The 15,611-nt window shown below is 44.5% G+C and overlaps 1 protein-coding gene across 1 annotated transcript in view; it reads left to right on the forward strand.

Annotated features, from left to right (window-relative positions):
• The window catches only part of NEGR1 (neuronal growth regulator 1), a 298,752-nt gene that overhangs the window by 137,726 nt on the left and 145,415 nt on the right, over window positions 1-15,611 (forward strand). The window contains exon 2 of the mRNA XM_014937350.1: window positions 13,458-13,690. Within this exon, the coding sequence (XP_014792836.1) occupies window positions 13,458-13,690 (233 nt within the window). The remainder of the gene's footprint in view (window positions 1-13,457; window positions 13,691-15,611) is intronic.

Below are 15,611 nucleotides of genomic sequence, written 5' to 3' on the forward strand. Positions count from 1 at the left end.
TGCAGGCTCATAACTTAGTTGTCGTGGTTAGTCGCTCAGGTACCTCTGTGGCTGGTTATTTATTTATAAACTTGCCATCTCCGCTATAAAAAGATTTGTAATACCCCAATAATAAATGCATTCATCACCACATCTTCTGTAATCACTCCAGTTCCCGAGCTGCTATTTGGCACTCATTAGCTGAAACTCCCATTCACCTATAATTTATGAGAAGCATACAATTATGTGTTATCACTACTTCAAGTGATTACTACACTGTATGTTTTTAAGATAATGGCATGAAACACTCCATGATGAATTACACCTCTCTGGGTAGCTTTGCTTCTGTCATTAACTCTATTATTTTACTTAAACCAACCTGGAGAGAATTGCGTGGCGGGATTGGTATTACCTTCTCAGAGACGAGTCCCGGGTCAATACTGATCCAATAAAGGACATGACACAGCACGCAATTATCTCCCGCCTTGTGTCTCCTACCTACTCGCAGAGCAGATGTTATCATAAGGAAATCCTAAAATCCAACTTGTTTTCACTTGGAAAGAATGTTTTTTCATTCAGCCTTTTTAGTGAAAAAAGGCCTATTCAGGAAGAACATGTGAAAATATAAAACCTGAATATTTCTTAAGAAATCCCTGGAGCCCGGGCGGCTGCAGCCTGTGTCCTCCTCTGCCTGGAGAAGGGAGAGGTGAAGTTATCACAGCTCCGCTGCGGAGCAGGAGCACCCACCCCTTTGTAGACATTTTGTTCTCACTGTGTTTGATGCATTTTATACTTAACAGCTAAGCTCATAGAGACAACCTCACCCTTGCGTTGATTCTCAGGCAAACGTTGGCATATTTCCCAGCATTAGGAGGAGATGGGGTGGTCAGCAGGGTCACCACACTGCCTGGTCCCGGTGGCCAACCTGGCAGCACGAGGGAGGGTGTGGTGTTGGGAGAAAGTCCTGAGGCAGCCGAGGAAGCCAGGACAACCTCCTGCCTGCAGAAGGGCATCTCCTACCCCCGTCAAGCTGCAGACAGGGGGGTCTCTGGATTCTCCTGGAGAATCACACAACAGAGCACAGATCTAGGGGGGGTTTCCTACATTTTTATCTTATGACATATTTTCAATGACTGGTAAATAGTGTTTGCCCTTTCTCCCTTTCACACCCGCTTTCGGGTTTAGTCTTCTAAAGCATTGCATTCCCTTGAAGTGTTCAAGGCCAGGTTGGAGGGGGCTTTGAGCAACCTGGTCTGGTGGGAGATGTCCCTGCTCAGGGCAGGGGGTGGGACTGGATGGTCTCTAATGTCCTTTCCAACCCAAACCATTCTGTGACTCTGTGATTATGGAGACCAGTATAGAAATGCCATCAGAGCAAGTTTACATCAAGGAGGTCCATGCGCTTGGGAGCACATCTGCACCTCTATCTCCTGTGGACCTTCTGTGGTGCCACCTGGTGGCCCCAGATCCCTTTCCTGGGCTGGGAGCTCAAAACATTGGGTGGATATTTGGGTTTGGTGTGGCGATTCCTTGGTTTCCCCTAGTGGAAGCTGGTGGGGGCTGCTCTCCACCCCCGGCACAGGCGATGTCTGCTGCCCTCAAGCCCAGCTCTCTCTTTCCTGTGATGTGCCGCAGCTGGTGCGGGCTCCTCGTTGTCACCGTGCTGTATTCATTATCAAATTATGGCATTTATGTGGCTGTTGAGTATAACAGCCATCCGACACTCATTAGTGCATCCTGAGAGCGCGTTACTCTAATAGTCTCCCGTTGTAAGCCCTCATTTTTTTGTCAGAGCTTATTGCGTCAGTGAAGAAACCTTTTGTCTCATTTTAGCATTAAAAATAAAGACTAATGTAACTGTTCTGAAATGGAAATAAATGCAGTTAATTAGTATCATGGCTGTTTTAATTCAGTTATATATTTCTGGATGCTATAATCCTTCAATAATGTGTTGTGATATCGAAAATTTGGAAAGTAACATGGGATTTTCACATTATTTCTCATTCTCTAAGCATGATCCTCTGCCTCGCCATGGTCTCAGAACTTATGTTGCTTATTATTCCTTTACTTCGTGTTTCAGTGATGTGTGGCAAAAAAGGCAGGGGGAAAAAATTGCCACCTGGGCTGGCTTTCACCATCAGGAGATAGAACTGACTTATCTATTCCTATGAAGTGAGCAGAGTTGGGTCTTGAATTTTCAAAGACCCCTCTCCCTTAAGCAAAGTGCAAAATAATAAAGACAAAAACCATGCTGTGAATTGCTAACTTACTTTTCTGCATATGCAAATTCTTCTTCATAATTTTTGGAAGTCAGTGTTCCTAGATCGTAAATCTTCAGGAGTTAATAAATATCTAGTGCAGCAGCCAGCACCTTTTAAATATTTCAAATAAAATGATTAAGCTGGGAGTTATTCTCTAAAAATGAAACTGAGACTATCAGAACCAATAATATTGTGTGATATTGTTTCTGAGTCTTCAAAGAGAAAATATTACGTGCTTCCATGAAATAATTAATTAATAACTAATAATTCTTAGTTTTACAGTATGCTGTTCTGCTCATTTTATTATGAAGATGTATCTGTGAAAAGGCATGGGAATATTTTCATATAAATCAAAACAACAAATGAATTTAGAGCAGTTGCGATGTTAACACTTCCTCTGTTCTTGTCCATGGAAAAAGGCCACTCTTGTGGCGGGAGGTAAATATGGATTATGGTCATTGCAGGTGGTTATGGTGAAGGTCAGGGGCCAGGAAACCCCTGTGGGAGTGGTCACTTGCCCAGCTGGGATGGATTGGCAGGTATTGAGGTTGAAATCCACTCAGATTGAAATTGAAATAAGATCGGCTGCAGAGCAAATTACATTTAAAATCTTGTAGAAGCAGAACAGGAAACAGGTTTGCTATTAATTTTGAATATTCTACTGATTTCACATTTAAAGTATTTCAGATTTAGGGACTAATCCATGTTTTACCTGCAGACAGATTTCCCATGGTATCTTAGAGCATCTCAAGGCAACAGAGTTTATCAAATGGAGAAGCTGAGGGTGTGTAGGCTGGCAGGGACCTGGCACCTTTGTCATACCCGATGGCAGAGCAGAAAATCTGATGGGTTCTCCCAGTGAATAAACTCCACGTCAACTCTCTAGAGGGGTGGAAGAGGCAGAGGAGTAGAGCAGGGAAGTTAATTATGCTAATTACTCATGAAAATTCAGGTAGCACCTATCCCCATTATTTCAGGCAGTTTGCCAGATAAAAAGCTCTGCTCTTTTTTTGGAAAAATCCACAGGTCAGCAAATATTTAAAGAATTATCTCGGTTTCACCCTAAGTTTGCAGAACTCTGTTTCTGAGCTGCTATTTTTGAAAGAAATGAAATGGACTGCTGAGAATCACAGAAGATAAAGGGTAGTAGGTTTGGAAGAACATCTCTATTTAAAGGAGGTAATAACGAATACGTGCAAATAACGAATAAGTGCATTGATATGGTGCTCCTTGAATTATTTAACTGCAAACACTGGGTAAAACATCTCAGGCGTGTCTAGTCCGTCCAGGTTGGAAGGGGAGGAGATGCTAGGGCATGGTTGGCTCTTTTGCTGCCAGTGCAGTAGATCAACCTGCTGTTTGCCTGAAGATACCGGGGAGCAGAGGCTCTGGGAGCGATGAGATGAGGCAGGAGACTCGGTCACCCCCACGCAGCGATGGTAAGAGCAAGGAAGGTTTTCCCATAGGTCCCACAGTGGACATGGTGGGGCCAGAACATGTGTCAGGAGGAGGCAGGACACTGTGGGGAGAGTCATAGAAGAACAAAGCAGAGTTTGCAGTGTTTGCAGAGTCTACACTAAATGCCAAGAAGTTCACAAATCATAGAGTTACAAGCACGGTTTGTGTTGGAAGGGACCTTAAAGCCTACCTCATTCCACCCCCTGCCCTGGGCAGGGACACCTCCCACCAGACCAGGTTGCTCCAAGCCCCCTCCAACCTGCCCTTGAACCCCTCCAGGGATGGGGCAGCCACAGCTTCTCTGGCCAACCTGGGCCAGGCTCTCACCACCCTCCCACCAAACAAGTTCTTCCCCACATCTCAGCTCCATCTCCCCTCTTTCAGGGTCCAACCCTTCCCCCTCCTCCTAGGGCTCCCCTCCCTCATCCAGAGTCCCTCCCCATCTCTCCTGGAGCCCCCCTTCTTGAGGGACTGGAAGGAGCTGGAAGGTCTCCCCGGAGCCTTCTCTTCTCCAGGCTGAACCCCCCAACTCTCTCAGCCCCCCCTCCCAGCAGAGGGGCTCCAGCCCTCCCAGCATCTCCAGGGCCCTGTCGTGTTTGCTGTCAACTGGTGCCTGCACAGAGAGAAAAAAAGTTCAGTCCGTTAGTACCACTTTTCCTTAATCCCAATATTCTGAGGCTGTTTCAGAGGTGCTGTGCAGAAGAACTTGTGGTGGGTTTGGGATGTGGTGGGAGTGGGAGAGGGCAGCTCAGCCCAGGGGGGAGCTGGGGCTGGAAAGATGCAGGTTCACAGGGAGAAACCTCATCACTTCTCAGCTGCTGGCGTTCTCCAACCAGAAAGTGTTTTTAAAGGTAGATTTAAGGACTTGTATTGGATATGTAATGGAGATGCCAGGCAAAGCCAAGCTGGTTAGTTATTTCAGATCTGGTTTGGCTGCCATGAGACAAAGTTTTGGTGTTCTGATTTTAAACTCTGCTTTAAAAAATCTGCTTGTTTCCTCTGTTTTATGTAACTCCTGTTCATCAGGCTGACCAGAAACTGCCTTTGCAGATTCCTGTCCCATTCATGACACAAGAGTCTCCCTCTGCAGGATAATTTAACCTTTGCATGTTTCATAAGTAAATAGTGTTGATTCTTGGGGGAGGACTCGAGTTTCAGGTCCAGAGGCAGCTGGGGCTTGGCAGACACCAACCCAATCACCAGCCATCAAGACATCAGCTCCCTGACGGGCTGAGACTGTCCTACAAATAAGTAAAATACTGTGATGGTAATGAGCAGCTGCACAGGATGTTTTTATGCAGAATCCCATGCTTTGAACAATAACAGACATGAGAAAATGGATTTGGGGGGACAAAAGTGAAAGGATCACCTAAAAATGCACCTGAGTTATTTTCACTGTCCGGAGAAGTTTCCATAGCGTAACAAAGGTTTAAAATGTTATTTGTAAGAATCCTTGGGGAACCCAGAGAAGAGATTGATCAGATCATCAGTAAAAGGACTTTGCAAAAGTTCTTTGCAGGTTTCTGGTGTGATTTTCTAGTTCTGGAGCTCTGATGCATCATTTTATGTCCTGAGCTTCTGGGTGTTTTTCTTGGCTGAACCCTGACCCTGGTGTTTCTCCCTCACCTCTCTGCCGAGCTCAAAGCCAATCTGCCTTAAAGCAGAAAAATTCCAGTAACACTGTTTTTTTGCAAAGGATGTTCTATGTTTTGAAGAAACTGGCTTTAACTCAATGCCAAAACCTATTTCCCTGGAAAAAAAAAAAAAAAAAAAAAAGATGCTGCAGTAAGCAATAACAGCTCTGTTAAGAGCTTCACATCTGCTTTGGTGAGCACCCACCCACGAGGTGGTGATGGGAAGGGGGTGCTGTCACCCCCCGTGGGCGTCACACTCAGCTTCCCCAGCACCCAAAGCACCAGTTACATAAAACTGTAAAAAATTTCCAGTGAAATTCTTCTAGGTTTTTTAGGGAAAAGAAAGGATTCCAGGACTTTCTGTAAATGAGATAGAACTTTTGACCTTGATCCGCAGCGGGATTACTGGTTTTAGAGGCACAGCCCACACAGAAATGAGTCATGTTCTGCCCTGGAATATGTGTCTTATCATCTGGGGGATGTGTTTTGTGGGGGAAGCGTCTCACAGTACGTCCCTCAGGGACCTCAGAGACATGTTTGAATGACTCTGCAGCCGGGTAGTGCGATAGACACTGGTGGCATTTCCCGGTTGGCTTTACCACAGCTCTTCCTGCCCATCTCCCATGGTCCCACCACTGGCAGATGAGCAGAAGCCATAAGGTTGGAGAAGTAAATGAAGGCCCATGGGCTGAATGGGTGTATTTAAAGGCTTGCAGGGGTTGAATCAAGAGCAATCCTTGTGAGGAGAGGCTGAGGGAGCTGGGGGTGTTCAGCCTGGAGAAAAGGAGGCTGAGGGGAGACCTTCTCGCTCTCTCCAACTCCCTGACAGGATGGGGTAGCCAGGGGGGGTCGGTCTCTTCTCCCAAGGAACTGGCGATGGGACAAGAGGAAACAGCCTCAAGTTGCCCCAGGGGAGGTTTAGGATGGATATTGGGGAAAATGTCTTCCTGGAAAGGGTTGTGAAGCCTTGGCAGAGGCTGCCCAGGGCAGTGGTGGAGTCCCCATCCCTGGAGGGATTTCAAAGCCGGGCAGAGGTGGTGCTGAGGGACATGGGTCAGTGGGGGGTTTGGGCAGTGCTGGGTTGGTGGTTGGACTCCATGATCTTCCAACCAGAATGATTCCATGATTCCATGAATTTATCTACAGACTTATAAGGCAGTTTTTAACTTACCTAACCCTTTAGCTTTGCAATCCGGGTCAAATAAGGGAGAAGCTCTACAAGAAGTGAGGATAATGGTAGCTTTTGGTCCTATTTGAATGAAGATTTTTTTTTCATTTGAAGTACCACCCAAGTGCTACCCAGATGTAAGCCCAGAGCCTGTGTTGAAGGCTGTTTGGCGTGTGTCAGACATTCATGTGCTGTGTGGGACACGGGAGAGCTTTGTGTGCAGCCCCGAGCAGCTTGTCTCAAGGGCAGCGAGGTGGGAGCTCCAGCCCTGGCTCTTGTAAAAAGAGACAGTATGCAATTTTAATTAAGAAACTGAGAAGAATTGGGTTTTTTCAAAGATTAATAGGTCTGTGTTTTAATTATGGGGAAATAATAGACTAGAGAGTTAGGAAAGTGGGAGGTATCAAAAAGAGAGGATTAAAAACTTTGAGGAAGCTGGGTGAGGCTGTATCTTTCTGTACTTACAAATTACAGAAGATCATCCCCATTAATAATGATCGAAAAATAATAAAATACCTTCAGCTTTGTATGAAAGCCAACATTAAAATCTATTTTTTATGCTTGTAGAGTAGAGAATTTCTTATTACAATCATCAGTTAAAAAATAAATTGTTCTTTTTTCCAATCTTCTAAGTTTAAAAATAGAATAATTATCTTCTGAGTTCAGGTATAGTTTAATCGATACTTTTCCAAGCAAAGGTAAAAAGAGTAAAAGTTGCTTGTATTTAATGATTGCTGTGCTTTCATTAATTGTGCTACAGTGTTATTATTAAATTCTAAAAATAATTTGCCCTCTGCATAGATTTTAAAAATTCCGTGCTGCCATGAAGCTTGAAAATAAACAAAATTTAAGGAAAGAGAGGAAAGGGGGAAGAGGGAGAAGGCCACTTATAATTGCAGTTTCTACTGGTTGTCATCTTTTCAATAAATTCTTTCCCATACGTTACTGTAGGAGATGTTTTATTGTGGGACTTGAATTGTCCACCAGTGATGGGTGATGATCAAGTGCAGCTCCCACATCCTGGTGCTGATCTCTGGCAGGAGCAACCTTCCCCTTCAAGAATGTGATCCCGCGGGGATTTGTGTGTCCTGATCTAGAACTGTGCATTGATCTGGCAACATTTTTCTGTGCATTTATGGCACTTAAAACTAGGAGAAGTTGAAGAAGAGTTGGACTCTTAGCTCGAGGCTCTGGTTCCTGAGGGAGCTGCAATGGATGGCTGCCAGCTCTTCATAGGTCCACATGAAATAAAAACTCTACTCAAACCCAGTTCTCAGGTTTGCTCCCCTCCCTCATCCAGAGTCCCTCCCCAGCTTTCCTGGAGCCCCCCTTCTTGAGGGACTGGCAGGGGCTGGAAGGTCTCCCCGGAGCCTTCTCTTCTCCAGGCTGAACCCCCCCAACTCTCTCAGCCCCCCCTCCCAGCAGAGGGGCTCCAGCCCTCCCAGCATCTCCGGGGCCTCCTCTGGCCCCATCCAACAGCTCCATGTCCTTCTGATCGTGGTGGCCCCAGAGTTTGGGGGGTGTCTCCCCAGAGCGGAGCAGAGGGGCAGAACCCCCCCGGCCCTGCTGGCCATGGGGCTGGGGATGCAGCCCAGGGTGGGGGGGGTTCTGGGCTGCCAGCCCACGTTGCCGGGGCGTGTGGAGCTTCTCATCCACCAACACCCCCAAGTCCTTCTCCTCAGGGCTGCTCTGGGATGCCCAGGTGGTCACTGAGCATGCGCAGTGGCCTGGAGAAGAGGTATGGACAGGGAGGGTGCACATTCAGTCAGGCAACTCGTCTTCTCGCAGGAGCTGAAGCTTTGTGGGGTTTCAGTCAAAAGAGCAGTTATTTGTCCAAATAAGTTCATGTTTATGCAACAAAAATAATAGTTACCACTTATTCTCGTCAGCTTAAAAAATGGCATTAAAATACTGTTCTTAGTTAAAATGAAGAAGTGCATCCAGAGATCAAGTACGTGAGAAGTACAATCATGGGGAGAAGCGCAGGGCTGTGTATGGGGTCAGTTGTAGTGCATGAGTCCATGTGCACTGGTCGCATCCCCGGGGCCTGCTTGGGACCAGTATTTCTGTTTTCTTCGTGTTTACTCTGCAGAAATGTCCATCCGTACACAATTGGTTGGTTGTGTCACACAAATCATGTGGAAAGACTGGTCTTTCATAGAAAATTATAAAGATATGGGCGGAAAAAGTCCAAACCTTCAATTCAAGGGGGAAAAAAATCCTTATTTTTCCTTATTTCTCTTCCTCTGCACTAACTACAGTGCAGAAGCGCTGCCTCCAATGGCCAAGAACACTCGTGGGTGAATGCGTGGTCCGAGTTGCAGAACGTTTTCAAGCCATACCCGCATTTTCAGAAATGAGAAGCGATTTGCAAGCAGAAAGGGGACTGAATTTGTCAGATTAGAAAATATTTCTGAGATGAATCATTTGATTGCATCTTCCACGGAGTAAATACACACTTTATCCACTGCATCTCACGTGCGGAGTGGGGAAATGCAGCACGTCGGCTGCTGTTTCATTTGAAGGGTATCCAGTATCTCAGCCAAATCCTGCAACACTTTCAAATGAGTTCACTCCCACAGTGTTGGGGAACTTGCATGGGTTTTGAGTAGAGAAGAGAGCACTTTGGGCTGTTGAAGGAGCCCATCTGAGGTAAAATATTTAACCTGTTTTCAAAGAACCTTATTCGGAATATAATTTTTAGTTTGAAACCGGTGTGCTTCCACAATACAATGTGCTTCCTCAGGGTCTGAACAAGAGGGAAATGTTTTCTCCTATTTACATTTTCAGAAATACTTTGTGTGGTTTTTTTTTTTTTCATCAAACTTGAAAACCTTCCTCAACAGCTAAACATCTGTTCAGCCTTTGGTCCTCGGTTTTGATGTTTTATACAGTAATTATATACTGCATACTCTTTCTTAATGAGTGGGGTATAAAAGAAAGTTGGGTTTAGCAGGTTTTCCTCTCTATCCAACAATGAACCTATGAATTAATAAAGCAAGATTTCTTATTTGTTTTAGAAAGCTGTTTTGAGAAAACACCTTTGTGTATCAAGTGAAACAGCAAGAGGTCTCATGTTCCTTTCTGCACTGCTGTATCTCACCTTTTCTCAGCAGGAAACCCTTCATTTCAAATGGGCTGTGTTTATACGAGAAGTTTTTGGGAACCTTTGGGGCTTTTGGAGTGGATGCTGGGAGGGGGTTGTGAGGATGCTTTGGAGCTGCCATGAGAGCAGCCCCCAGCGCTGCCCTTCTCCGGGGGGGTTTCAGGTGGTTCTCTTTGCATCTGAGGAGAATTACACTTTTGTCTTTAATTAAGAACCAGAAACTTCACCTCTTGTTGTCTCTTTTTAAGCAAGGCTAATTTTTTTTCCTACAAGCTGCACAGACAGGGGGAGTTTGAGGCTGGTTTTCTCTTTTTGTGGGTAGAAGCCATAATGTTAACACTTTCTTGCATGTTTTTGGCTCTGTGTGTTTATAAACAATGAGGGAGTGAGGTAAAATGGGGAACTGTCACTGAAACTCCAGGCTACCTTCAAAAATACTAATTTTTAACTGACCGCATCCAGCTGCTGCAGAAATACCAGCAGAAAAGAAATGCATTGTAGGAAAACTCCAGTGAATCTGAGGTTTCTCTGCTTCTCCCCCATTTTCTGTTCATTAGAATCAATCTGAAAATGTTCATAAGACTTTGAAAGTGGCTCCTTGCCTTCCCTGAATGGGACCAGAGCCCCCCCACTCCTCCTGCAGGGACTCACAGCCGTCAGCTGTGCTCTCCATCCTCAAAGCAGCACTTCCCCACGACATCCCAATTCTCTGCTTTACAAACTGTGGTATTTTATCCCGTATCGTACGCAGCTTCTCTCAGAACCCTTTCAGACGTCATGTTGAGATCATTAATTAAATGAATGAATAGTTATTTTCATGATCCGTTTCTGAAGAATTTCAGCCTGATATTTCTAGTTTCTTATTCCTAAAGGGAATGTCGTTTTTCCCCTTAAACAATACCGCCATGTGCTTAAGCTACAAAATCATTTTATCCCACCTAACAGTTTCCATAGTTGCGCTATTTTAATGTTTTATCAAAGAGATGAGATCTATTGCATTCTCTTCTTCTGTCGGATTTCCTTCATGTAGAAAACCTCTTTATCAAACAAAAACGTCCCATTAGTCTGTTGCGCTTTGTATTAACCTCCCTTCAACTCTGAAAGTTGTTTTAAAGCCTTAAACTCTGTTGTGGCCATGGTGGTTAGCCTAAAATTTGCCTAATTTACTCTGCACATTTCCTTAAATGTAGGTAATACATTTATGATTCCCCAGTCACACAGCATCACTTTCAGATTGTTTGAAAAAAGCCCACGTACTCCTGGATTTGCAGTTTCATGCTTTCAGGCGTGAGACCATGAAGTTTATTCTCTGCCCCTGATTCCCTTCAGCTGCTCAGCCCTTTCCCACGTGCTGAATGTCACTTTCTTTATGGAAAACAGGAATATGGTGCTCAGTCCATTTTTGAGCCATAGCTAAACTTCCTTAACCTCACTGCAGACAGGCTCAGTCCTTTTCATCTGCTCATAGAAACAAAGTTCCTTCTGCATGCTCTCTCTGTCCTTTTGTCCCCATCGAGAGGGTCCCCCCTTGCTGGCCATTCCTCCTGCACCCCCTTCTCCCAGTCCTGTTTGCCCACACTCCTTACTCAGGCTGTCACCGTTTTCCTTTGCTCAGACATCACCCCCTGTCCCTAACCCTCTGGTTTTTATGATGAATATTTCCTGGTCTGTGGCAAGGTGGTACTTGAAGTATCTCCAGGGTTTATCTTCTCCTTGTATTCTCATACTTCACACACTCCTGTGCTCTGCTGGTGTTTATTGGTTTTCTTCCCATCATTATGTGTTCTTTCCTCACTTGCTGCTCTCTCATGAGTTTTCCTGGCTGCTCACAGAAATCATCTCTCTGGCTGAAGTTCAGGAGAGCATCCTTGGGCTGCCTTGCCTGGGGATGGCTTCACTGTCGAACACCGCAAAGCAGAACATAGACTGCATCACCCAAACATCCCTTGAACACAGTCAAAATGCCCGTGGGATTGAAAAATCATCCTTTCTGTCTCCTGTCACCGGTATTACTCCCCTCTTTCCAAGTGACAGAAAAGTTTGATGGCTACTTCAAAGCCAGCAACTCCAAAGTTGACTTAAAAATGAGAGCATCTCCTGGGACCATTTTTATCCCACCAGCCTGGGACTGTTTTTACCCTGCCAGCCTGTGTGCTGCTGAGTGGCTGCTCCTTTGGTACCACCAGCCAGGGGTTCCTCAGCTCTGGTTCAGCCTCACGTCCTCTGCCATCACCCCCTGTCCCCCGGCCACCGCTCTGCCCATCTGAGATTCAGGGATCCCACCCCAGCAAACCTCTCCTTTCCTCTGTCCCGGTTTGAGGGGCCAAACCACAACACTTTCTCATTTACTTAATTGCACTACGAAGTCCTGTCAGTGTCATTCAGCACCTTCTCACTGCTTTTCCCCTAGTTTTAGTTGTTGGGCTTGATGACGTGATGTTCTCAGGACTTGCCAGGGACATTTAAGAGCATCCCTCACAGCGCAGTTCCCCTCACCCCCGTGTGCCAGGGAGCAACTTAAGGTGGAAAGCTATTTTAGGGAGAAATTACAAATGCTTCCTAATGTGCCATACAAAATATTGAAAAGAGCAGCACATTGCAGTGCCTAATTACCTCAGGAGAAGGTGATACTTCTGCTTCGCCTGGGTGGCTTTTTTTTTTGGGTTGCGTATATACAGAAAAGATTTTCAATTAACATTGACCTTTAATACTCCGGCTGGTTTTTGAGCCTACGGATGGTGAAACGGACTACAAATTAGATTCTTCACTATCCCTTGTTCTTTATATTTCTCTGCTGATGAGTTCCAGCCAGTCTGCAGCACCTCCGCCAGCGCGTTCAGCTCCCGGCTCCCTCGCAATCTCCGGTGCCGTGTTCAGCCCCCCGAGATACTGTGTAGAAATGTTGTCAAACTCTTCAGATATACGTGTTTGCCTTCTCCAGCTGTATTTTTCACTCATTTTAAAAAAAGAAAAACAAAACAAAACAAAACAAAAACAAACAAAAAAAGAAACCCAAAGCCTTTTCTTCATGGAGGAAAATTTTTGAACAAAAATGTAGAAGGAAAGTGGTCTGTGGTACATCTGCTTCTGGTCGTAAGGGGTCTTGCCATTCTGATTAAGGTGACTATTATACCCTCTAAAGCACTGTTTTTAGTTCTTGTTCTAAAAATAATTGTCAAAAAGCTAACGTATGTCATAATAAACAAATGACATTCTTTTGAGTCACTGCCATACCAAACATGTCTTAAAAAATATGTGGTAGAACTATGCTTTATATCTCATTGTTCTTGTCAGCAGGGAAACACATGCTAATTGAATGCATGTTTGCTTTAAACGAGATGTCTTGGGTGTGATTAGCAGTGACAAATCTAATAACCTTTTGAAAAGACAAAAAATATTGTTTTGGATTCTAAGATGTCATTATAGGTTTTGGTGGAAAAATGTCTCCTGGTTCCTTAACTAAGCAAGCAGAAGTTGACTGTGTCTTTGGGAATGGGCAATAATTTTGCAGGTGCCTCCTCCTGACCCTGGTGGGCTGAAAGAGGAGCAGAAAGGGCTGCTCCGACCAAGTCGTTGAGTCCAGTTCACAAATAACAGAAACTTTCTATATCCTGCTCTGCTGAACACCCACAGCAGGAAAACGAGAAAGGAAAAACCTAGCAGAAAAAATTATTGTGCATTTGCAAGATGGGCTTTTGGTTTTGTGATGATTTGTGAGTTAACAGATGACTCATGTTTTGAGGTTGAATTCTAATATATTATAGCTGTATTCAGTCTAAAAATCAATAGCAAGTTAATGGTTTTTAAAAGCTCCTGAGCTTTCATACTTATGGTTTCACCTTCTTTCCCAGGTGTTACTTGGAAGATGGAGCTTCAAAAGGGGCCTGGCTGAACCGGTCGAGTATTATTTTTGCTGGAAGTGATAAGTGGTCGGTAGATCCCCGAGTTTCAATTGCAACAGCCAACAGAAGAGAGTACAGCCTGCAGATCCAGGACGTGGACGTGACGGATGACGGGCCGTACACTTGTTCTGTGCAAACTCAACACACTCCTAGAACGATGCAGGTGCACTTAACGGTACACGGTAGGTGTTTAACACAATTGCACATTTTTTTTGGAGATGTACTAGGATAAAAACTTGTTTATAGATGGAAATGTCAGATAAGGACATTTCAAAGCTTCTTTCCTTCCTTCCTTCCTTCCTTCCTTGGATATATGTGGCCATAGACTGTATGTGCCATCGGCTCTGGGCCCCCACAAATAGGTAATTAGCCCAGAAGGGTCTCCAACTAGTCAAAATCAGGTTTAGTTCCTCACTCCTGCTCTGCTGACAGTTGAACAAGATGTGAAAATCTAAGAGGAAAATGCCAGTAAAGCATCTAGGTCTAGCCCCCTGCAGCAGTGCTCGGCTGGTGTCCTACAGTTTGGCATCGGTCTCCTGCGTGGTTCAGAACTTGGTTGTTTTAATTGTTAATTATTGTTAATAAGAATAGTCCATTTATTTCTGTGGGACAGATTTCTGTTACAAGCACTGCAGAACGACACAGTCAGTTTTACACATCTGGAGGTAATATTTATTGTATTGTTCCAGAGTGAACAATTCTTAGTTTTGATTGTCTTTAATGCTTTAATGCTTCCACTCTCGTGCAAGAGGCTACAAAAAAAAGTTGGAAATTAATTGCATGTATGAAACATATAAACAGGAGCTTAAAATTAATTAGGCTAACTACAAGTATATAGAGAAATAATAACTCAATAGTTAAAAATATGCATAATTATTAAGCGATTGCATTTATATCTTCAGAAATGCAAAGTATAACCTAAGGCTTTAACTTATTAGTCTTTGGTGTAATCATCATTAACATTTTCTTTTGCATTTTTATGAGTAATAAAGCAATGAATATGAAACAGAAGAATTTAAATGGCAATCTCTATTAATCCATATGGCACACCAAAATCCCTTACAAATAACACGTATGAAATGCTTCTCAGACTAATTATCCTGAACCCCTAGCCCTTTGGGCCCCAGTGATTTGTAAGAATGTGAGACTGTAGCTCTCTATTTGTTGTATGAAGAACATTATTTTATTGGTACAGCCAAAAAGCCATCACTTAGTCATTTTTATAACCTTCCTCGGAGGCAGCCGTTACGTGAAGACCCATAAATGTGCTGGTTATGGGGGGGTTGTTTGGTGATTGAGGAAATATCTGTGGGCTATGGGATTGGGAAGCTGGAGTGAAGAAGTTGGGACAGTACCAAGTATTATTTCAATTGCATATGTACATTCAGTTACTCTGATATTATTTCAGTTATATTTTGTGTAGGAAGTAGGGACCAGCTCCATGGAGCACAGCCAGAACAAGCGAGCCGTTTTCAAGACAAGGTTAAGAAAAAGTCTCTGTCCCTGTATTTTTTCCTGTGTATTTTTCTTAGTGACTCTCAGGCAGGGAAGGCTGCTGAGCTCCACATTTGTAGAGAGCATCCTGCATCCCCTGGGTGGGAAGTGGGATGAGAAGCTCTGGAGGATGCTCCATCCCATCCCCGTGGTGACTGTGGCCATTTCTTTCCATTCCAGTTCATATCTTTATGTACATATGACTACAGGTATTAATAATTTTCTGCCGTGCATTGGGTGCTGAGTGGAGCAGATGTGAGTCCCACCAGTCGCTCACCCCACATGGGTGGGATCCCACCTTGAACGATGGGTTTTACGTGGTAATTTAGAGAGACCTGTGTCACACGTACTGCTGTCGTCATCCGTCCGGTGACCGGGATGGGACTCGTGCTTGTAGTGCTTTTAATCAGGTGGCTTCGTAATGATGCTGTTAATAGCACCGTGGCTTCCCCTTCCACGTGCCGAGGCTCGGGAGGGGGGGACGGGAGATTTGTGCATCCTTTGAGATGGAAACGGACCTGTCTGAAAGTAACCCAGATGGTAAAGGAAACATCAAACCGCTAATTGGTGCTACAAGCTTATATAGCCCTTCCCGCTGAATGGGGTTCA

This window comes from Calidris pugnax, unplaced genomic scaffold (assembly GCF_001431845.1).
Source record: "Calidris pugnax isolate Ruff unplaced genomic scaffold, ASM143184v1 scaffold29, whole genome shotgun sequence".
Taxonomy (NCBI): domain Eukaryota; kingdom Metazoa; phylum Chordata; class Aves; order Charadriiformes; family Scolopacidae; genus Calidris; species Calidris pugnax.